Consider the following 22,071-nt stretch of genomic DNA (forward strand, 5'->3'; position numbering starts at 1 on the left):
AGAAAGTAAGGCTGATAAGAGCAACACTATCTTGTTCCTCTGCTTACCTGAAAATAATTTGAGTACTGATTGCTTTATGCATAAAACATCACGTGGATGACTGCAGATAGCTTTAACATAATCCTGAAATGGTTTACCAATATCTAATTTATACTACCATATTATTGTTGTTTACTTAAGTTTTGTTATACTTGTAAATAAATAAAAACTTACTCTGTACAATCAAATGCTTTTTCAGCATCAGTGAAAACAAAGCTGTTTCATGATGGGGACTTCCGGGTCAGCGCCATTGGTGAATGGCGGAGTTCCTCCGACCGGAGGAACGGGCTCCGTGGAAACTGGGTCTTCCCACCGCGGCGAAGGTGGGGACCTGCTAGAAATCCCAGGCAGAGGAAGCCTGGGAACGTGGGGTTCGGCAGGGCACCAGAAGCACCCCCCTACTTGCGGGGAATCCCATTTAGGGGCTCCGGAGCGAAGCGGGGTGAGAAGCGCGGTGCTGCGAACTGACTGCTACTTTCACGGAGTGAAGCCGCACAGCCATTGCCAGAGAGCGCTGACTTTTTCCTGTGGACAATTGGACTTAAAACAAGTACCCGTGAGTAGAAACGGAAAATTGGATCAAGAAATTGCTTAATTTGGTATCGAAGCGGGAAGGTGCAAACAGGAAGTCCACCTTCCGCTTTTTGTATATAGTCTAAAGCAAAAATTTTGTAAGCTAAAGCCGGGAAAGCTGTCAAAAAAGCCTAAATTTCCTTCATTCAGAATCACTGAAACCCCCCTTGGAAGCAGGAGAAAAGGGGGGGGGGCTCTGTTTAACCCTAGCAGGAGAGGGAGTGAAGAAGGATAAGTTTCCACCGTCTCTAACCTGGGAACGGGGTGTCAGAGACAGAAACTGTTGGAGTGGCTCATTGACTGTGAATGGAATACTTTGACAGATAGCTAATGAAGAGAGACAAGTTGATTCTAATGTTGCCTTTTGCATTTTAAAGAAACAAAATATCTGAAAAACATCTGAAATATCTGGAAAATGAAAATAACTTTCCTTTGCCTTTAAAAAAAAAATGGATACAGAGAGAAATTGTCTCCTCTAGAGGGAGCTTGTTAAATTGTTGCTGCAGTATACTTGAGGATCCAACATCTGTGAGATTAAGATCGTGGGAACAGTCTTTTCTGACCTTGACCAAAGATGAGCTGGGAGGAAGACTGGGTGCTTGCTTTATGCAAAACAAATGCCTTGCTGGAACAGATGCACGAGAAGATGAACTTGATGAATGAGAAAATGGATTTGACTGTTGTGGTTAATAACTGTGGACAAACAGGGAACATTGATACAGAAATCATCCAGGGACCAACCTATGATTCTCTACTGACTGGGCAAGTGCAGATGACGATGAAGGAAGATGTGGTTGCACCTCAAATAATTCAAAAGGAGAGACCCGAGGCCCTACAGGAGCATAAGCCGCTGTCATTGAAGATTGAAGCTGAAGTGGGCCAGGGGGAGTTTGGAGATGAGGAGGTTCCTAACTTTGGAGAGACCTTGAAATATGATATTAAATACTTTTTTTATTATATTGAGGACTGTGGCGAGTGGGACTGTGGGGAATGGGCGGGCTGGATGAAGGGAAATGGAGACAATTTTGGGTTGGAATCCCCCAGAGACCTACTCCTCAATGAGAAAGGAAAGAAATTAAGAAAGAGACCAACAAAAGACAAGGAAAAGGGCAAATATAAACAAGAAGAAGAAGAACTGCAGAAGGGACATGGAAGAGACTTAAGGGCCTCGGACATAAGGCTTCCAGGTTGATGGACTAGATGGAATGGATAGTAAGGACTGACACAATCCGAGACCAGGAAGAAGAGACGCTGGATGACGATTGGAAGAAAACTTATAAAGGAAACTTTTTATTTAGAATTAGCTTAATGAATATTAGGGAAAATGTTGGAATGAAACTATATGACTCTAGCAGAAATGATATCAGGAGCTATGTATATTTGAAAACTAAGATTTAAGCTTTAAGGTATTTTGGGGTAACATAAGGTTAAATAAATTAAGGTAATTTGAATAACAGAATATGGGGAAAGATGGAAAGGACTTGTTGAGTTAATTATTAGGTTAAATTGTTAAGACATATTTTTTAACAAAAATTGAGAAAGATGGAAAGAATTTGCTGAAATAATTAATTAAACTAGAATACAAAAAGGGAGGTGTGAGGAGGTCAATGAAACAAGCAAATGGAAATTATAGATATGCAGTTTGGGATTTGTGTCTTTTTTCTTCTTCTTCTTTTTATTTTTATTTTGCTGTATTGTTGTATTGGTTTTTATGTTCTGTGTTTTTCTCTTTTTTATATTGTAGTGTTGTTCTTTATTTTGTCTTTTTTTGTAATTTTGAAATTATTAATAAATATTATTTTAAAAAAGGAAAAGAAAACAAAGCTGTTTCAATTTTGTTCTGCCAACTTTCAATGATTAATTTCGACGCTCTTGTATTACCAGATAGTAAACAGCCTGTAATAAAACCTGTCCAGATGAATATATCTAGTTATAACTTTATTTAAACTCCACGTATATGCTGTAGCAAGAATTTTTATAATATTGATTTAGCAAGGACGCTGGTCTGCAAGATGAAGGTAACATTCCTTTCTTGTGACTCAATGTTGCTTTTTGTATTTTTCCAAGGCTTTGTTAAACCTTTAATTGTTCTACATTCTCCAAATAAGTTATTTAATGGTCCTATCAATATATCTGGGAGAAATTTATGACAGTCTGCAGGCAATCCAATCAGATCAGGTGTTTTATTATTTTTAAGGGAACTTACAGTGTCATATATCTACTGAGTGCGGAGATCACCCGTCCAAATTAGTTTCTCCTCTTTAGTAAATGTTGGATTTTTTATTTTTATTTTTTCCTGGGGTTGTGCTGATGGGCATAGTCTCTAAAAAAAAAAAAAAGGTTTAAAATAATTTAATTATCTCTTCAATATTTTTAGATATTCATGTTCTTTTTAAAATACATGTGGAATCAGGGCTTTTTTTTTACCTGCTCCTCTGCTAGTGTACATGCTAACAGATTATCAGCTTTCCTTCCTTTCTCAAAATACTTTTGAGTAAAATTAAAGGCTTTTTTTCCTGCTTCATGAACATTGCGCAGTTCTAACATATTTCTGTATTTCTCAAGTTCTGCATACGTACTATCTGACATCACAACCCTGTGTTGCTGTTCCGAATTTCTTATTTTCTCAAACAGCTATTTATTTAATGTGGTACGTTGTTTCTGCAAATACTGTAACTTGACATATTTATTAACAAACCTCGTGCAAAAGCTTTTGCCATATTCCAAATTATTTTCCAATTTATTTCACTAGTGACATTATGTTGGGAAAAAATTATTGCAGATTATTCTGTATTGTCTGTACAATTCTCGAATCTTGTAATAAGAATATAGTTAACCTCCAATTCTGAGGCTTAAACACGCTGTTCTTCCTTCCCAAGTTAAACATCTTGGACCATTATCAGAAATGCTTTGAATTCCCATTTCTGATAGTAGCTCATCAGCTAAATAAAGCAGATAAAAGAGAATTTTGAAAAGTAAACTTGGGTTTTTGCTTGGTCTGCTATTGAACAACGTGAATTTTTTAATTATTTTATCGGTCAGATGCAAAGTTTGGGATCTCCTTAAAGAAGCTTTGAGTATTTTCAGTGTTTCCAGTTTTAATGTCTTGTGTTCAACTTTGGGCTTATAATCCCATTAAAGTCCCCTGACCGTAACACATTTCCTTCATAAGAGACAATGGTTTCATCAAACAATTTATTACAGAGTCTTTGCTTCTCCTTTGGGGCTAGACATTAATCAAAGTTTTTTTTTTTTAATCTAACATTAATCCTTTTAAAAGTGGCTATTATTATTAAATGATAGAAGCCTGTATATATATATATATATATATATATATATATATATATATATAAAAGTTTCTAGCCCTCATGGTCACAGCGGGTGGGCAGGGGGAGAAGCTTTTAACACTAGAGGCATATTTAGGGGTTGGAAGTGATGCAGCTGTGGTTTCATAGCCCCATGTGCAACCACCAGGAATCAGCCCTGAAGATTTATATTTATCTCTCTCTCTGTGCGTGTGTGGGGGGGGGGGGTCTTAGCTACAAGCTTGGTTAAACTAAAGTTCGCCTAGAAACTGACGAAACCACAAACTCTGCATTTCAGAGCCCCGATCCAAAGAGCCCATGGGCACAGAGAGGGCTGCTTGCCCAATGTCCAAGTACTCAGCCCATTTCACAGATGTTGCTCTCAGCAAACTTTACAAACAGCTCTGTTAAGAAGGCTGGTATTATTAATCCCCATATTAAATGTTACAGGTGGGAGGAGGCGGTGGAAAGATGTGAGATAACAGCTCACTTAAGGCCACTCAGCAAGTTCGCATGTGAAATGCGAGGTGAAGCAGGGGCTTCCTGCTTATGCTTGTGCCTTTAACCTCCCGACTATTACCAGCTCTTGATAAAAGCTCTGTGCAGCTCACAAAACAACGCACATGGAAACTGCATGGAGGAAGCAAATTAGGGAATGTGTGGCTGCACACAGTGCCGGTTTTACGTATAAGCTAAACAAGCTATAGCTTAGGGCCCCACTTTCTTGGGGCCCCAAAACAAATTAAAGGGAAAAAATTGGATGTATATTTCCAAAATAAAAAAGAAGGCTGGTCGCCGAAGAATTGATGCTTTTGAATTATGGTGCTGGAGGAGACTCTTGAGAGTTCCATGGACTGCAAGAAGATCAAACCTATCCATTCTGAAGGAAATAAGCCCTGAGTGCTCACTGGAAGGACAGATCCTGAAGCTGAGGCTCCAATACTTTGGCCACCTCATGAGAAGAGAAGACTTCCTGGAAAAGAACCCGATGTTGGGAAAGATTGAGGGAACAAGGAGAAGGGGACGACAGAGGACGAGATGGTTGGATAGTGTTCTCGAAGCTACTAACATGAGTTTGACCAAACTGCGGGAGGCAGTGGAAGACAGGAGGGCCTGGCGTGCTCTGGTCCATGGGGTCACGAAGAGTTGGACACGACTAAACAACAACATTCTGCATGGACTGGTTACATGTCAACAGGTGCAAATGACTTTAGATACCTATGAGGTCCATAAATTACCATATAGCATACATTCAACAACAAAAAACAGCGACAATTTGTTGTTGACAAAGGACAGCTGGACATATAAAGGGCCCCATTATCTTCAGTGGCTTAGGGCCTCATCAAACCTAAATCCGGCCCTGCTCCCAACTATTACCAGCTGTTGATAAAAGCTCTGTGCAGCTCACAAAACACTGCACATGGAAACTGCATGGGAGAAGCGCATTAGGGAATGTGTGCTTGCATGCATGCATAAATTGTGTGGCTGCATGCTGCAGCTTCTGAACATTTGCAGTGTCTTGATCCCAGCACAGAATCTTGCTTCACAGTGCAGGTTACGTTAGCAGGATCGGTTCCCGCAAGTAGAGCTTTGTTCAAAGGCAGGCACTGTGTGTTTTTCTTCTTCAAAACAAAACATCAGCTCTGTAATATGCGAAGTGTGAAGCACACCTCTGAGCGTGCGCCAAATGCATTTTCCTCCTTTCCCCCTCCCACCTCACGAAAAGCCACAGTCTCTCCACACATTTTGGATTAAAACAGTGAGGTCTGTACGTATCATATGGGACACAAGTATACAGGAACCCCAGCACATAATAATATAAAAATTTAAGCACTGCAAACGTAATAAGAAATACTGCAGTCTCCTCTTTCTTTTTAGTTCGGTTTGTAGACTTTCAATTTTAAAGTTTCACACCAGATCCCTTCCTTCCCTCCCAGGGCTGGATTTAGGTTAGATGAGGCCCTAAGCTACTGAAGGTAATGGGGCCCTTTATATGTCCAGCTGTCTTTTGTCAACAACAAATTGTCGCTGTTTTTTGTTGTTGTATATATGCTACATGGTAATTTATGGACCTAACAGAAAGCCATTTGCACATAACAAAATATGTATTTTATCAAAGTAATTGTTGAACTGAAATACAATTAAGAAGTATATTATACTTTTTAAAAAATGCTGGCTCTTTTGGGGTTTTTTTTATTGGGTTGTTGGTTTTGTTTTGATTTTATGTACTTGCTATTTTATGTGAACCACCCCGAGACCTTCGGGTATAGGGCGGTATAGAAATTAAATAAATAAAATAATAAAATAAAATAAAATAAATAAACAAACATTTCCGGTTTATGCATTCCTCTTTCAGGGTTGCTATCAATACAATAAATGGTGCCAAAGTGTGAGAAATTCGCCAGTTTCAGCTTGATGGAACTTTTTTTTTTTTTTTTTTGTAAATCAAAACCTTCTAAACTTTAAAAACATCAGCCTTTTTTTAAAAAAAAAATAATGTTCAAGCATTCCATTTTGAGGAATGTTTTTTCAGTGGTTTTTGCTTTTTTAAAAAAACGACTATTTTGTGCATTTCACATTATTTCCATTAACCTGATCTCAACAATCGCCCACACTCTCAAGCGGAGGTAGCACATATGTAAACAACAGGACCAAAACAAGCCACCAAAAGCAACGGTACTCATGCACCACGTAACCTCAGAATCTAGTAGCATGAGAGAATCTTACTTTTCAGGGTTTTTGTTTTCCAGAAACAGTTTATAGACCATACCGCTCCACCAAGAGTCTAGGTAGGTTTATCCTAATCTGCCAAATACCTTGCCCCTTCTCATTGCTGGCAGAAGTTGGGTAACTGTGCCAAATTAATCAAATATGGATAAAGTATATTTGCTGAGGATTTATTATATACATGCAGGTCTCACAATGTGCTATTAGAAAATCATACCTATACACACACAAACACACACACTTCACCCCTGTATATGCATTTTTGCACACATTAATTTGGCTGGAGAACTACACTGCAAAATTCTGGTTAATTCCCCTGGTAGAAAAAAAAAGCCCTGCACAGAAGTGAAAAATTTCAAAGGTGTTTCAATGTGTTTGTGTATTGTATGGAAGAGTGCAAATTAAGCAAGCTTCCTTCTAGATACAAGCTGAACTGAATTTATCCCTACTGCTTGGTCTTTTATACCGAGCATGTATATATTATATCTTTAAGAAATGGTGAGCGTGTTGCACTGTATATTTCAAGGCATTCCCCCGTCTTTGCAAATGAATTGCAAGATATTCTCCCCTCCCACCACTGCTTGGCTCCTTCCTCAAGCCCCTCCATCCCACCCCACCGGCAGTGCAATGGAACACAGGGTTGTGTGTGTGGTTTCTATGTGGCTGGGGAGGGGGGAGCCTAAATCTATAGCCACTGCGGGTGGAAGGAGCGAAGAGCGAGCCTCGTAAACAGGCCCGCTGCACAACCAAATGAGAAAAAGCACGAAACCACAGCATTATCTACCATCTCGGCGTGGCTCAGTGGGCAGGAGAGCAGAGCTGTGTGGGGAGAGGAAATGGCCGGGCAGAACTAACATACCACCCCTTAAAATAAATTTTAAAACTATGCAAGAAAATGCACGGGGCTACCAGCCACAGATACTCCCACTGCTTCTTGTTTTATTTTAAAGATTGTCGGTGCTTGCTCACACACTGCATACAGTGGTACCTCGGGTTAAGTACTTAATTCGTTCCGGAGGTCTGTTCTTAACCTGAAACTGTTCTTAACCTGAAGCACCACTTTAGCTAATGGGGCCTCCTGCTGCTGCCGTGCCGCCGGAGCACGATTTCTGTTCTCATCCTGAAGCAAAGTTCTTAACCTGAAGCACTATTTCTGGGTTAGCAGAATCTGTAACCTGAAGCGTATGTAACCTGAAGCGTATGTAACCTGAGGTACCACTGTATTAACTAACGGGAGTGGGGACAGGGAAGGTGCTTTTGACCCGAAAAATAGACTAATGTGCATTTGGAAGATGAGGAGCAGCAGCAACAACACAATAAAGCCCAGATTAGGAATTTCGGCAAAGTTTAGGACTGGTGATTTAAGGTAGCCAAAATAAGCAGGTAATCTTGTTATCGGAGGTGGCTCCTCAGAACTTCTTTCCAAAGCAAGACCTCATGTTTGGGACACGTGGAGCAGAAATGAAACAATGCCTCTGAGCATGGGCAGAGGGCCTTTCCTTAGCCCCCTCACCCCACCCTAAGCAAGCACAGACTGCCTCAGTGCCAGTGGGGTGGGGTGGGGTGGGAAGACCAGCGTTCAAATCCCCACTCAGCCATGAGGCTCACAGCATGGACAGTCTCCCTCGCAGGGTCATTGTGCAGATAAAATGAAAGAGGGAGGAGGCCTGTGGATAAGACCTTCATCTCCTTGAAGGAACGGTGGGATGTAAAGTGTGAAAAACTAAATAAACAAGCCATCTCACCTTCTGTCTTGGGCACCTTGCCATCTGCCAAGCTGGCATTATGAGGAAGGCGGCTGCGGTCGTTCAGAGTGGGTGAGCGGCTACGGGAAAGTCTCTCCACGCACTCTCAAGAGCAAACTCCTGTTTTTCACATCTTCCAGGGGCTGAGCTGCTGCTGCTCTGGAAGGAAGTTCCGGTGAAGCCTCTACCGTAACAATAAGCTTGTGAAAACCTATTCTTTCCTCCGACATCAGCAGCCGGGCTCCAGGAATTCAGTCAAAGCTTCAACACCCACCTCCCCAACTGGAACGGAGGGCAGATGAGATATTGCCCAGCAGCAGTTTATGTGGCCTTGTTGTATCTCGCTTTCCACAAGAGGGCGAGGTCAGCAAAATGTGGTTGCAAAATTCAAATGTGCTTCTATGGATTGGGGGGGGGGGGGAGGAGATGAAAGCCAGAGGGGTAGGCATTTTAGTCTGCTACAGCAAGAACACACAAAAATGTCCCCCTGGCACCTTGAAGACTAACCCTTTTATTGCACTACAGGCTACTGTGGAGTACAGTCCACGTTTGGCCCCAGAATTTACCATCTCTCTATAGTCTATATACATACTCAGGGTTTCCCAGCAGCTGCTTGGAGTACAACTCCCATTATCCTGAGCTAGCAGGACCAGTGGTCAGGGATGATGGGAAGTATAGTCCGAAAACAGCTGGAGACCCAAGTTTGGGAAACCCTGGAGTCACTGAAGGGTAAAACTTCATGCATGTCGTGAATGTTTGCACCACAATAAATCTGCTAGGCTTTAAAGGTGCTGTAAGACTATTTTCTTTTGTCCTCCTATGAAACAAAGGAGGCTCTTTTCAGCTTGAAATCAGACCAATCTATAATCTATGCCGGTAGGGTGGCTCCTTACGCATTGTCAAAACAGAGGACAAAAGGAGGATACAGCTCTGCATAAAATTTGCACATGCCGATCTCGCTATATGGTATTTTTGTAAGGAAAAAAAATGTCGATGTGCTGCAGTTTGTGTCACAACGTCAAACAAGCACACATCCTTTTTAAAGCAGGGATAGAGAACCCGGGGCCCTCAAGATATTGTTGGAATCCATATCTAGCCCAACAGCGTGTTATTGAGGGCCACAGATCCCCCACCTTCAGTTTATTGTCCATGCATAGCCAACGTAGGAGGACTATGGTGGGTTTTAGCGGTTGCCCTTCAACAGTGGTCCCTAGTGCCCTTTGGACTATGAAACCCAAAAGCTCGTGGAGGAAGCGCATATGAGTCATGTTTCCTTTTCTGATAGTTCCCGGGGAATGTGTGAAGGGGGGAATTTGCGTGCCCTTCAAAGAAAGCCATCGCAGGCATCGGAAGGAGATAGATTTAGCCCCACAGGGTCTCAAACCACCGCAAAATTCACCTGCGAAAGCCCCTCTGAAATTAACAGGTGGCTCTTGCACAGTCCCCATTCATTTCAATGAGGCACCTGCGGGGGCTATTTCCCAGCATATCATGCCCCACGGTGCTCAAGGGGCTGGTGAATAAGTTGTCTGGCCTTTCAGCCACAGGAATGCACTATTTCGCACTTCCAACATCATCACTATCGCTGCTGCTTTTGTTCTTTTAGCAATCGGCAGCGGTAGGGCTGTAGCTTTTGGTGGCAGAACATCAGCCTTGAATGCTGGAGGGTTCATTGTTCAGGCCCCGCCGTGTCCAGGTAGGATGGGGAAAGGACCCTGCCTGAACCCTGAGGAACTGCTGCCAGCCAGTGTAGACTAAGGAGATTGTTAGCCGCTTTGAGACTCCTTAAAAAGGTAAAGGGACCCCTGACCATTAGGCCCAGTCGTGGCCGACTCTGGGGTTGCGGCACTCATCTCGCTTTATTGGCTGAGGGAGCCGGCGTACAGCTTCCGGGTCATGTGGCCAGCATGACTAATAGTGAACCATACCAGCGCACAGAAACGCCGTTTACCTTCCCGCCGGAGCGGTACCTATTTATCTACTTGCACTTTGACGTGCTTTCAAACTGCTAGGTTGGCAGGAGCAGGGACCGAGCAACAGGAGCTCACCCCGTCACGGGGATTCGAACCACCAACCTCCTGATCGGCAAGTCCTAGGCTTTGTTTTAACCCACAGCGCCGCCTGCGTCCCTTGAGACTCCTTAGGGTAGTGATAAAGCGGGATATCAAATCCAAACTCCTCCTCCTCCTCCTCCTCCTCCTCCTCCTCCTCCTCCTCCTCCCTCTTCTTCTTCTTCTTCTTCTTCTTCTTCTTCTTCTTCTTCTAAGCTAAATGGGCCCATGGGTCCGACTCAGCACAGGACAGCTTCCTCTGCTCCTAGTTTGGCTGCGCCTTTTAGGGTAAGTCCTCACAAGCTAGCCGACGATAAAAATGTTAAAAGCAAAGCAAGCAAGCACATGATAAAAACACAATCAGATTCCACCCCCCAGAGATGCAAAAGAGAGAGGAATTGTGACTCACTTAGGCTTCCTGGAAAAGGGCAAAGCTGCTCAAAGAATCTTCTGGCATAAGATATATTGTTTTTTTCTTATCTTTTCTGGATATGATAATCCAAGAGTTCTGGCTTTAATTTTTGTAAGGCCCTTTCTCTTTTTAAACCTACTGCTACTCACCCCAAATCCTTGGGATACTATAGATTAAAAATTGAATAAACAAACTGCTGCTCACTTTTTCGACTATGCTTAGATGCCCCTGCTGATTTCCTGCTGCAAGTCTGAGCCACCTCGTGCCAGGGTGGGAGGCCAGTTTGCCCTCACCCACCCCTTACAACTCTAGTGCATGAAAAAGCTATGTGGGCACTTTGGCAAAAGCTGGCACAGCTAGCATGACCCAAGAGTGAATTTCAGGTATGTGGGATAAGTCTCTCCCTCCCACCGTCCCTCTCCACTTGGAGCTTTCATTTTCAAATAAGAGAGAAATGAAAGGAAAGGAAGGGGGGGAGATAATGAACGAACGAGAACGTGATTAAAAACCTACAGTTCCCTCCGCCTTTCTGTGGCTAAGGTTTTGGGGAGAAGTGACTAGTTCAGGAAGTTTAAAAGACCAAAGGAAAGAAAAAAAACCTTTTAGAATTAAATTGTGCGCTCCGTATTGCCAAGCAATGGAAAAGCAGAGTTTACAAAAAACGGAACTGCATTTACAAGAAAGGCAATTACAAGAAAGCTGCAAGCGCTGGTCGCTCCTTCCTCTCAAGGACTGGCACTGCTGCCAATCTTACGATGCCTACATGGACTAAATAACGTGGCACTGTGGGGACATGCCATGCGCATTTGTCCACGTCAAATTATGGGCAAGTATCAGCTCATCTATGTGACCAAGAGTCCAGCGTTCCAGCCTCACATACCCCTTCCTTACTTTTTTCTTTACTTGTGTTGTTGTAGTTAATGCCAGGTTGAGGTGGGGGGACCCCTGAAATAACGATTCAATTGTCAGAAGTATAAATTGGATGGAGGCATGGTTATATGGATGGATGGAGATGAAAGACAAGTTTTGGAAGTACTAAGTAACTAAGTACTAAGCAGCTGCCCAACTTGCACATTTGGAAATGAAAGAAAAGACCACAACTGTGCCCCGGAGGCCATTTGTAATAGGATGAACCGAAGAAAAGTTAACCGCAGCAGCTGCATGCTTCAGGAGTTGCAGTGCCTGAACCAAGAGGCAGGCAGGTGGAAGAGACAGTAAAGTTTGCATGAAAATGGGCATTTGGAACACAGAGTTATAAATAGGAAGCCAGAATAAAGTACACAGAGGTCAAAACAGCATGTTCAGCTTGTCGATATTGGGACCTCCTTAGCAGCCTCCCTCCAGTACTGAAGGCATCATCAACTCCAGGGAGATTGATAGCAGACGTTGCCCAGGCCCGGCCCTACCATTTGGCAAAGTGGGTCGACCTCGTCAGGCGGCAGATGCTCAGGGGCAGCACTGGAATTCCCTGGCTGTTCCCCGTGGCATGGAAAACAGATTCTGGGGCCATGTTCTGTTGATCCACTGTCTCAAAAGCAACCCTCTTCCTAGTGGACTTGCTAGTGTTGGGACGTTCAAACGCAGCTCTAGACAGACCACTGGGTTCCCATTTTTTTTATACGTATACAACTGATGGATCTAGTTCTTACAGCAATACAAAATTCAGCAAGTGACCTCATTTCCCCTAAGTTGCGCATATATATATATATGAACCCCGCAGCTGTCTTCTTTGTGCAAATCTCCATTAAGTCAATGGATCTCCAAACGGATTGCTCTTTCCTTTACTGTGAAAACAGAAACAAAGGGGAACAGAACCCTCTAGCTCCTCTCTGCCATCTGCACTCCAACACTTCCACATTAGCCCCTCCACACGGTGTCATTCTCTATCTGTCCACAGCTCAGCTCTGCCTACTTGACTTCCCCCCTGCCCCCTGCCCCCCCTCCTGCTACACACAATGTGGCACATTTGATCTGGTTTTATGAAAAGCCATTGTCTTCTCTCTGTTTGCACGGCATACACAGTTGTCAAGGATCCTCTCGCACCTTGCGAGCGATCTGGACAAGGCCCAACCTGATGTGCCGGCAATCGATAAAAGCAAACAAATAAAATGAAAACCCAGACACAAAACATGAAATGCAGCTTGGCTCAAGCCAAGGCTGACAGGAAGATTCTTTTGGGTTTTTTCAGGTTCAAAGGGGGGAAGGAGGAAGAGACAACACCTATAACAATGTCAAATTCTCCCAGTACAGTGGTACCTCGGGTTACAGACGCTTCAGGTTACAGACTCCGCTAACCCAGAAATAGTACCTCAGGTTAAGAACTTTGCTTCAGGATGAGAACAAAAATCGTGCTCTGGTGGCGCGGTGGCAGCAGGAGGCCCCATTAGCTAAAGTGGTGCTTCAGGTTAAGAACAGTTTCAGGATAAGAACGGACCTCCAGAACAAATTAAGTTCTTAACCCAAGGTACCACTGTATAAGTTAGGGAATCAGCTACTGAGCTGAACTTAAAACTGGGCAAACTGAAAGCTGTCTTAAGAATGCTAAAAGTGATCCTGTGGTTCCCTCAGTGATCCAGGGGATCAGAAGCTGTGAATTCTCCTGTCATGTGGCATGTGGCAATTCCCAGGGAAAGGACTTTCACACTTATGATGCCCCCAATGTAGAAAGCCTTCCTCAGGAAGGCTCATCCAGCACCTACACTGATGTCATTTCAGCAGCAGGGAAAGCCCTGTTATTTTATCAGGCCTTTCCATCTAAACTGCTTTTATCTTTATGGAGTTGTTTTGGGTTTTTTTGTATTTATGTCTTGGAAGACGACACTTTATGTTTGGTCAATGTTTTTACATTTTTCAGTAAAGCTTGCCCCCAAAAAGTTTTCAGATCCATGTTCTTACACTGCTCTTTTAAGATCCTGCTGCTTTGATTCTGTAGTTTTTAATGTTTTTTTATTGAAATTTTAATTTAATTTTGTAAACTGCCCTGGGGATTTCTCCACCAGTCAGTGAAGGGGCAGCTGCTCACTCGAGTGCTTACTTCCCTCTTCCCTCTTCCTTCCTCATTCTTTTTCCTTTTGTATCTTGCACAGGAAGCAACTCCTAGGGGCCGAGGGGTCTTTGGGCCCCCTCAATAAAATATTTGAGGGGGCCAGACCCCACCAAAGTTGATGGGTATTGCCATTTGAATGGTGTGTGTGCAGCACATTATGCGATCAGTTATGTGGGGAGGGAGCTACCTAGCCACCCCCCCAATATTTTATTCAAGTTGGCACCTCTGGTATCTTGTATCCAGATTGTGAACGTGCAGGCAGGGACCAGCTCATCTTTTGCATTCATGTATGATGCATGGAAATTTTGAGGTGCTTTACAAGCGTTAAGCGACAACAACAATCAATTCCTGTGACAAAATTAATTGCAACTGATCTGCTGTGCGGTTTCAGGTGCTCGCCAGGGGCACAAATAAAAGAACAGGGGGAAATAATGAAGACCTCGAACAAATGTTCTGCTCAGCTTCTTCTATATTTGGATGCAACTATAGTATACACACAGGGGAAAGGGGAAGTGGGCAAGCATTGTTTGGTCTGTGCACTTGCCATGTCTCTGAGATATTTGTCGGTCAAAGCACCTCTTCCCTGAAAAGTAGAATCTTTCACGGTTCACGGTGAAATGGGGCGTATACAAATTTATCGGTATGCACTTGCTGCCTGCTGAGTTCTCCCAGTTTTCCTTCACAAGCTAAACCAAGAATTTGGAAAGAACTGAGATTTCATTCAGGTGCCTTACCAAACACCACCCAGGCTGTTACAAAACAGCATCTGTAATGGAAGAAACGACATCCTGCAACACCAGAACAACAGTTTGCAGTGAGGCAAAATTTAAGACTTCTTAAGCTGTTTTAGACTGCCTCAGGTTTAATTAGAAGGCCCCATCCTTTTTTGAAGAAGGTTGTGGTGGTTGCCTCAAAATTATTCTAGCAAAGCACCAGAACATCTGAGAATTCACTGCCTATTCTGGAGTGGTTAAAACGAATTAAGATACTGCAGAGTGGAGAGAGGGACGCGGGTGGCGCTGTGGGTAAAACCTCAGCGCCTAGGACTTGCCGATCGTATGGTCGGCAGTTCGGGGTCAACTCCCGTCGTTCGGTCTCAGCTCCTGCCCACCTAGCAGTTCGAAAGCACTCTTAAGTGCAAGTAGATAAATAGGTACCGCTTTACAGCCGGAAGGTAAACGGCGTTTCCGTGTGCTGCGCTGGTGCTGGCTCGCCAGAGTAGCTTCGTCACGCTGACCACGTGACCCGGAAGTGTCTCCGGACAGCGCTGGCCCCCGGCCTCTTAAGTGAGATGGGCGCACAACCCTAGAGTCGGACACGACTGGCCCGTACGGGCAGGGGTACCTTTACCTTTACCTAGAATGGAGAGAAACTGCAGAATGAAGCTTGTAAAAAGAGGCTGCTGGATGACCCAAACTTTTTTCATCTTGTAAATAAAGATTTCCCATCAGTTATATTAATGCTTTAGTCACTGGTGAAGTTCAACAAATAATTGGGGCTGGGGAGGGAGAAAAGAGATCAATGCAAGGGAGATGAGGTTATACCAGACACCAATGGTCTTATCAAGGCTGTTAAACATGCATGCCATGTGCTGGAAGTCCCCCGTTCAAATCTTTTTTCAACAGCGCACTGGGTGACAAATTGTTCTCTCGGCTTCATTTTGCTCCTTTTTCCTGGCGCCCTCCCCCGCAAACAGAATAAACCTAATTAAGAACATAAGAATAGCTGCTGCAGGATCAGGCCAAAGGCCCATCTAGTCCAGCATCCTATTCCTACATGGCCAACCAGACGCCTATGGGAAGGCCGCAAGCCAGGACCTCAGCACAACGGCACTCTCCTCACTTGTAATCCCTGGCAACTGGCATTCACAGGCATCCCGCCTCTGAACGTGGAGGTGGAGCATTTACCCAAAACAACCAGCTAATTATACGCACTCTTCTTACATTTATTAGATGTGGAATTTGACGCAGGCAAGGTAAGAGGGCCAGTATGAACAGAGGGCACCAGTGTCTTCCCAACAACATCCCTTTCCCTTGCCTTCCTCCTTGCCCCTCAGGTCCTTTTTCACTATGTTCCTATGGCCTTCCCAGTGCCGGATTTATGTATAAGCTAAACAAGCTATAGCTTAGGGCCCCACTCTCTTGGGGGGGCCCAAAAAAAATTAAAGGGGGGAAAAACTGGATGTACATTTCCAAAATATAAGATCAAAAACATACAGACAGCAACAGTGGCAAATGGCTTTAGATACGTATTAGGTCCATAAATTACCATATAGCATATATTCAACACAAAAAATAGTGACAATTTGTTGTTGACAAAGGACAGCTGGACATATAAAGGGCCCCATTACCTTCAGTAGGTTGGGGCAGGGGTCAGCAAACATTTTCAGCAGGGGGCCGGTCCACTGTCCCTAAGACCTTGTGGGGGGCCGGACTATTTTTTTTTGGGGGGGGGGAATGAACGAATTCCTATGCCCCACAAATAACCCAGAGATGCATTTTAAATACAAGGACACATTCAACTCATGTAAAAACATGCTGATTCCCAGACCGTCCATGGGCCGGATTTAGAAGGTGATTGGGCCGGATCCGGCCCCCAGGCCTTAGTTTGCCTACCCAAGGAGTTAGGGCCTCATCAAACCAAAATCCGGCCCTGGGCCTTCCCATCATCTCTCTCTCTCTCTCTCTCTCTCTCTCTCTCACACACACACACACACACACACACAGCCCCCCTGAGTCCTTGCCCTCTCACATCATTATAATAAGGCCACCCTCATTACCACTCTGCAACAAACAAAGCTGCCACTCTAGCTTTCTTGCCACATCTCTTTACACTCGGTTCTTTTTCTGGGGAGACGGAGAGAGAAGCAGTGCACTGAAAAAATGGACCCCCAACCTCCTCTCTCAAGGCACATCCTGTTAGCGATTTGTGGGTGGGTTTGAGGTAAAAGCTACCGGGATACGCTCTTAATCTTCTATGTTGAGAAGCTTCGTGACAGAATCACGAATTTGAAACGGCAAGCTCAAAAACAGCGTTACCAGCCCATTAATGCTCCTGATAATATGCCGGATGTCACAAACGCTAAGGCACCAAGGGAACCTTAGGAGGGAGATGAACCGCAACCTGCTGCTGCGAGACCCAGTAAAGGGAAATGACCAGAAGAGGGGAGAATAAAAAATGATTCTTAGCCACCAGACAATAGTCTTGGCTGGATTTCAGCTGAGTCAGGACGGTGAATAAGCAGTTCTTGTTTTACAGAGGAGGTGATCAGTGGAAGCAATACACTTACTGTTCATTCAGAACCATGGTCCCCTTTCTCCTTCTGTGCCTCCTTGCAGAGTTCAAACAGATCTATGGCTCAGAGGCCTCTTTTCTCACTCATCACAAATAAAGAGCGGAGGTAGGTGTCACATCGACTCCCTTTGACACATTTTAAATTCACACTTCACACCCCCTTTCTGCAACCCCTCTCCCCCTCCTCCTTCCTCAAACCTCAATTAATTAAAAAGAACATGCAAATCGAAATGCCAGATTTTTTGTTTTTTTCCAAGAAAGCAAAAGCCAAAACCCTCACATCTCCCCAAACCTCTTCCACCACCAAACGTTTGCCATGAGAGTTGCTAAAATGTATACTTAATTTAAAAAACACGGGCTCTTCTGCCCTCTCTATGGGTTTCCATTTTGCTTGGTTCTCTAGCCACAAAAGGGAGCATCTAATGTCAGGGGGGGTGTGGGGCATTATTTCCAACAATATTGCAACTTGTCCAGATTTCCAGAGGGATTGCCCTGTGTTAGTCTGTGCACACATTACCACGTGTTCTGTCTCCAGCACAATCTCACCAGTGATGCCCAGTGCCCCATTCAACAGAGAGAGAGGGATAATAATAATAATAATAATAATTTATTATTTATACCCCGCCCATCTGGCTGGGTTTCCCCAGCCACTCTGGGCAGCTCCCAACAGAATATTAAAAACACGATAAAACATCGAACATTAAAAACTTCCCTAAACAAGATTGCCTTTAGATGTCTTCTAAAAGTCAGATAGTTGTTTATTCCCTTGACATCTGAGGGAGGGCATTCCACAGGGCGGGCACCACTGAGGAGAAGGCCAGGTTCCCTGTAACCTCACTTTTCGCAGTGAGGGAACCGCCAGAAGGCCCTCAGAGCCGGACCCTCAGAGGGAAAGCCCCCAATAGGGCAGGAATGGTTTCCCATCTTTTGCATCAAGCAAAGTAAGGCACATCAGTATATAAAGAGAGCCTCCCCCTGTCAGACCATTAAATCCAGAGACTATGGCCTGGGGAGCCGTTATTTTACATCCTCATTCCCTCCCTGCCCCCCCCCCAATAACCAGCCTTCATCTGTGACCACTGCCATACACAAAAAACTTATGTATGAATTTATTCTCAGCCATCTTGGAGGCTTACTGTCAAGCAGAAAGATAGGACAAAAACTTTCTAAATATATACATGCTAGGGGTTACGCCACTGCTTGCCAACACCCTTCCTCTCCCTTTATATGTCGCCAAAACAACAACAACCCTCATACCTTGCTATACGTCCCATGTCCCACCTGGGCCACTTGCCTGTCCACACCTCCATCCTTTGGACCTCTCCCCCTCCCCTGGATGGCCCAGCAGCTTGCCAAACTATAGTTCACAGTGCCGCCTGCCTGCGGCCAAGTGAACTGCAGCATGATGACATCCTTATGATTTTATATACCGTCTTGTTGTTGGCATCCATCTGGCTTGAGAGACAATGGAGTGCATCTCTGGGGGTGAAGTCACGCCACTGTGTTAGCAGCACCAAAGTGACTGCCCCTGGGCACAAGTGCGTATGGAAGTCCTGGGCTGCCCAGACAATAAGACTCCCCTCTTGGCCTCACTGATCTGCCCCAAAGGAAAACAGAGCAATACAGTCGTGCCTCGCAAGACGAAATTAATCTGTTCCGTGAGTCTCTTCGTCTTGCGGTTTTTTCGTCTTGCGAAACACGGCTATTAGCGGCTTAGCGGCTATTAACGGCTTAGCGGCTTAGCGGCTATTAACGGCTTAGCGGCTTTAAGAAAAAGGAAACAAACTCGCAAGAACTCGCAAGACGTTTCGTCTTGCGAAGCAAGCCCATAGGGAAATTCGTCTTGCGGAATGACTCAAAAAACGCAAAACCCTTTTGTCTAGCGAGTTTTTCGTCTTGCGAGGCATTCGTCTTGCGGGGCACCACTGTACGTTTGGCACCTGCTTGGCTGCAGGAGTTGCTGGAAGGAGGCGTACAAGGCGCCATCCAACCATCTTAGGGACTCCACTCTGGATTTTTGTAGGCTTTACTTAGCCTTTTTTCCTCCCAAAGATATCCCACAAAGCAGTGGGAGGTTTAGGAACAGAGTTTTCCTTCTTCCTCGATGGGCTACCTTCCCAGTTTGATGAGCCCCATCTGCCCCTCACTTACAGCAAGTGCAGAAACCATCTTCCAGACCATTGGACCCAATATTGATCTCATCTGCTCAATATACTGGAGCCTGTCTTCGCATGCAGGGGAAGCCCCACCTCACCAAGGGCTTGAGACCCATTGGCTACCCTCACCTGGTTTAGCCAGTCAGTCAAAGCTGTTTCCTGGGTGGTTGCTGTCACATGCTGACAGCCTCTAGGAGCCACAAGGGACAGCTGAGTGCAGGGTGAGGACCAATATACAATATTTCTAATATACAATATTAGAAACATATATATTTAAGCACACAGGTGGCTCCTTATTGAAAAGCTCTTGTGGCGAGGTGCAAGTAGGGTGGTCACTTATCCATACTATCCCGGAAACAAAATATACCACCAAAAAAGATGAGACAGTTTTGCGTAAAAATTGCATGAGCTAATTTATACGCACAGAAGCGCATTTGGCAATCATTACTGCCATTTCAGTTGAAATTCAATAGTGGGAAGGACTCCATAGTGGGAAGGACCATGGCCAGCTTTGTGGCTGCTCAGTTTGCTTTCCAGGTGCTAACTGTTGATAAGCAAGTTCAAGGCAGGTTAGCCGGGTCAGGTATTGGCTCCCAAGGCCTCGCTGACCTGAATTTCCATTGGGAAAGCGTCACAGAACAACTTACAAAGCAAAACGAATTCACCACGAATGCACTATTATTGTGACTGGAGTGTGTTGCTGCAGCATACAGCTGCAACAGAATAGGCGTTTGGAGGGGCCCAAGGAATTCAACCCCACCAAACTTAAAAACCACCATTGATATGAATTGACACTTACTGGTCATCTCCAACTTTCTTCACCCATGCCATGTCCCTCTCCGACTGACTCGTTGCAAGGTCCTAGGAAACATTAAGACAAGCCCTGTTATAATAGGGTGGGAGAGTAGAAAGAAGCAAGCGCAACCTCACACTTCCATAATAATAATCCAAACAAAGGGGCCCCTTGATTGGAAGATGCGTTCTGCAACTGGAATATATTAGGCAAAGTGTATTTATTTGTTATGTCATCTTAATCTGGCCTGTTCATCATAAGGCCTCAAAAAGCGTCTCACAATAATAATGCAAAGACAAAACTAACTTAGATGGCGATTAAATAATTGCACTATAGGAAGTGTATAAAAGCAAGCAGAGCCAGAGTGTGGGTTTTCAGACTACACGAGCCAGGATGCACTGAAAAGGTTTATTGACAGTTAAATCATGCAGTAGCCCAGGGTTTCACAAAGCTGTTTTTGGACTACAACTCCCATCATCCTTAGCTTGGTGGTCAGGGCTGATGGGAATTGTAGTCCGAAAATGGCTGGAGACCCCAGTTTGGGAAATTTATATAAATCTTTATAAAGCTTTATAAATCCATTCTCAGTCTGACTCCCCTCATATTACATGCAGCGTTGGTTTCATCTCCCTTTCTCAACAATCTGCCTTGTTCTTGTCACAGCACACCACAGAAAGGTAGTTTGTGGCTCTCCAGATGTAGTTGAACTCCAACTCCCATCAACCCCAACCAGCACAGCTAAGGGTCAGGGATGCTGGGAGTTGTAGTCCAGCAACACCTGCAGTATATCATCTCCCACACCATACATTCACTTGCAGGTATCTCAGAATAGACATACTATGCATCAGTTCTTGAGAAAATAGCAAAGCCTACTAAACGGAAGCAGCTGTACTTTTACCAGTCCACTTGTCTCGAATGAGTGCTGTGCAATCGAGTCCAGAAACCATATATTATTTTAGCAACAGCAATAATTTTTATTAAGTTTAACAACATCCTGCTTTCATGTTGACACACATATTTGTGCGAGTGGCAATATAAAACTGTCACTGATCTGTATTTCTGGACTCTGTAAAATGAAAGTCTATCTCTATTCCTATATAGCTCATTGTTGTTATTGTTGTTTTGTAGTCAGGGCAACTGTTTTCATTCTTGAAACCCAAACCCTGCATTCTCAGCAATATGTACAAAATATACACCATATACTATGTTGCTGTGAACTGATCTTTATCACAAGCTAGCTGCATATTAACTGAAAGGTGTAAAGGTAAGCTTCCGATGTCACAGGTCTCGCAGCCCATGACAAAACCACACCTGTGCTATGGACTTAAACCGAGTCATCTGGTCTCTACGTTCCCACAGCACCCTGGACTCTCTGGTCCTATGAGGGCTTGAAAATTTCCCACAGAGATTTCACCCCTCACAAAGCCACCATCTCCGAGATTTTCCAGGAGCCCCAAACATCCAAGTTCAATCCAAAAGATGTTTGGAAGCTGTGTACAGATCACATACTTAAAGCACATTTCTCCCTAAAGAACCCCAGGAACTGTAGCTGATCCCTCAGAGCGACCATTGCCAGCATCCTTAACGCACTTCAGTTCCCAGGAGTCACTGAGGAGCGGAGGGAAATGTGCTTTAAACGTATGGTCTGTACACAAGCCTAGCCCTGTAGTATACATGCTCCCGAAGATGGTCTGATTTTTAAAAGCTAGGCGTGCTATCAACCTCACCTTCAGGGATTACAAGGTGTGACCAGAAAATTCGGTAATGGTCACAAAAATCGGACTACGAGAAATATTTGAACATACATGCCTTGTTGTTGTTTAGTCGTTTAGTCGTGTCCGACTCTTCGTGACCCCATGGACCAGAGCACGCCAGGCACTTCTGTCCTCCACTGCCTCCCGCAGTTTGATCAAACTCATGCTGGTAGCTT

At 44.3% G+C, this 22,071-nt stretch overlaps 1 protein-coding gene across 3 annotated transcripts in view; it reads right to left on the reverse strand.

Annotated features, from left to right (window-relative positions):
* The window catches only part of TBKBP1 (TBK1 binding protein 1), a 63,646-nt gene that overhangs the window by 15,082 nt on the left and 26,493 nt on the right, over positions 1 to 22,071 (reverse strand). For all 3 annotated transcript variants that reach the window (XR_013978985.1, XM_080979349.1, XM_080979350.1), the window contains exon 7: positions 20,148 to 20,209. Coding sequence is in view for 2 of the 3 variants with exons in the window: in XM_080979349.1 (XP_080835475.1) it covers positions 20,148 to 20,209 (62 nt within the window). In the remaining variant the exon portion in view is untranslated. The remainder of the gene's footprint in view (positions 1 to 20,147; positions 20,210 to 22,071) is intronic.

The sequence above is a fragment of the Podarcis pityusensis genome, assembly GCF_964106645.2.
Source record: "Podarcis pityusensis genome assembly, chromosome: 13".
NCBI classification, from domain to species: Eukaryota; Metazoa; Chordata; class Lepidosauria; order Squamata; family Lacertidae; genus Podarcis; species Podarcis pityusensis.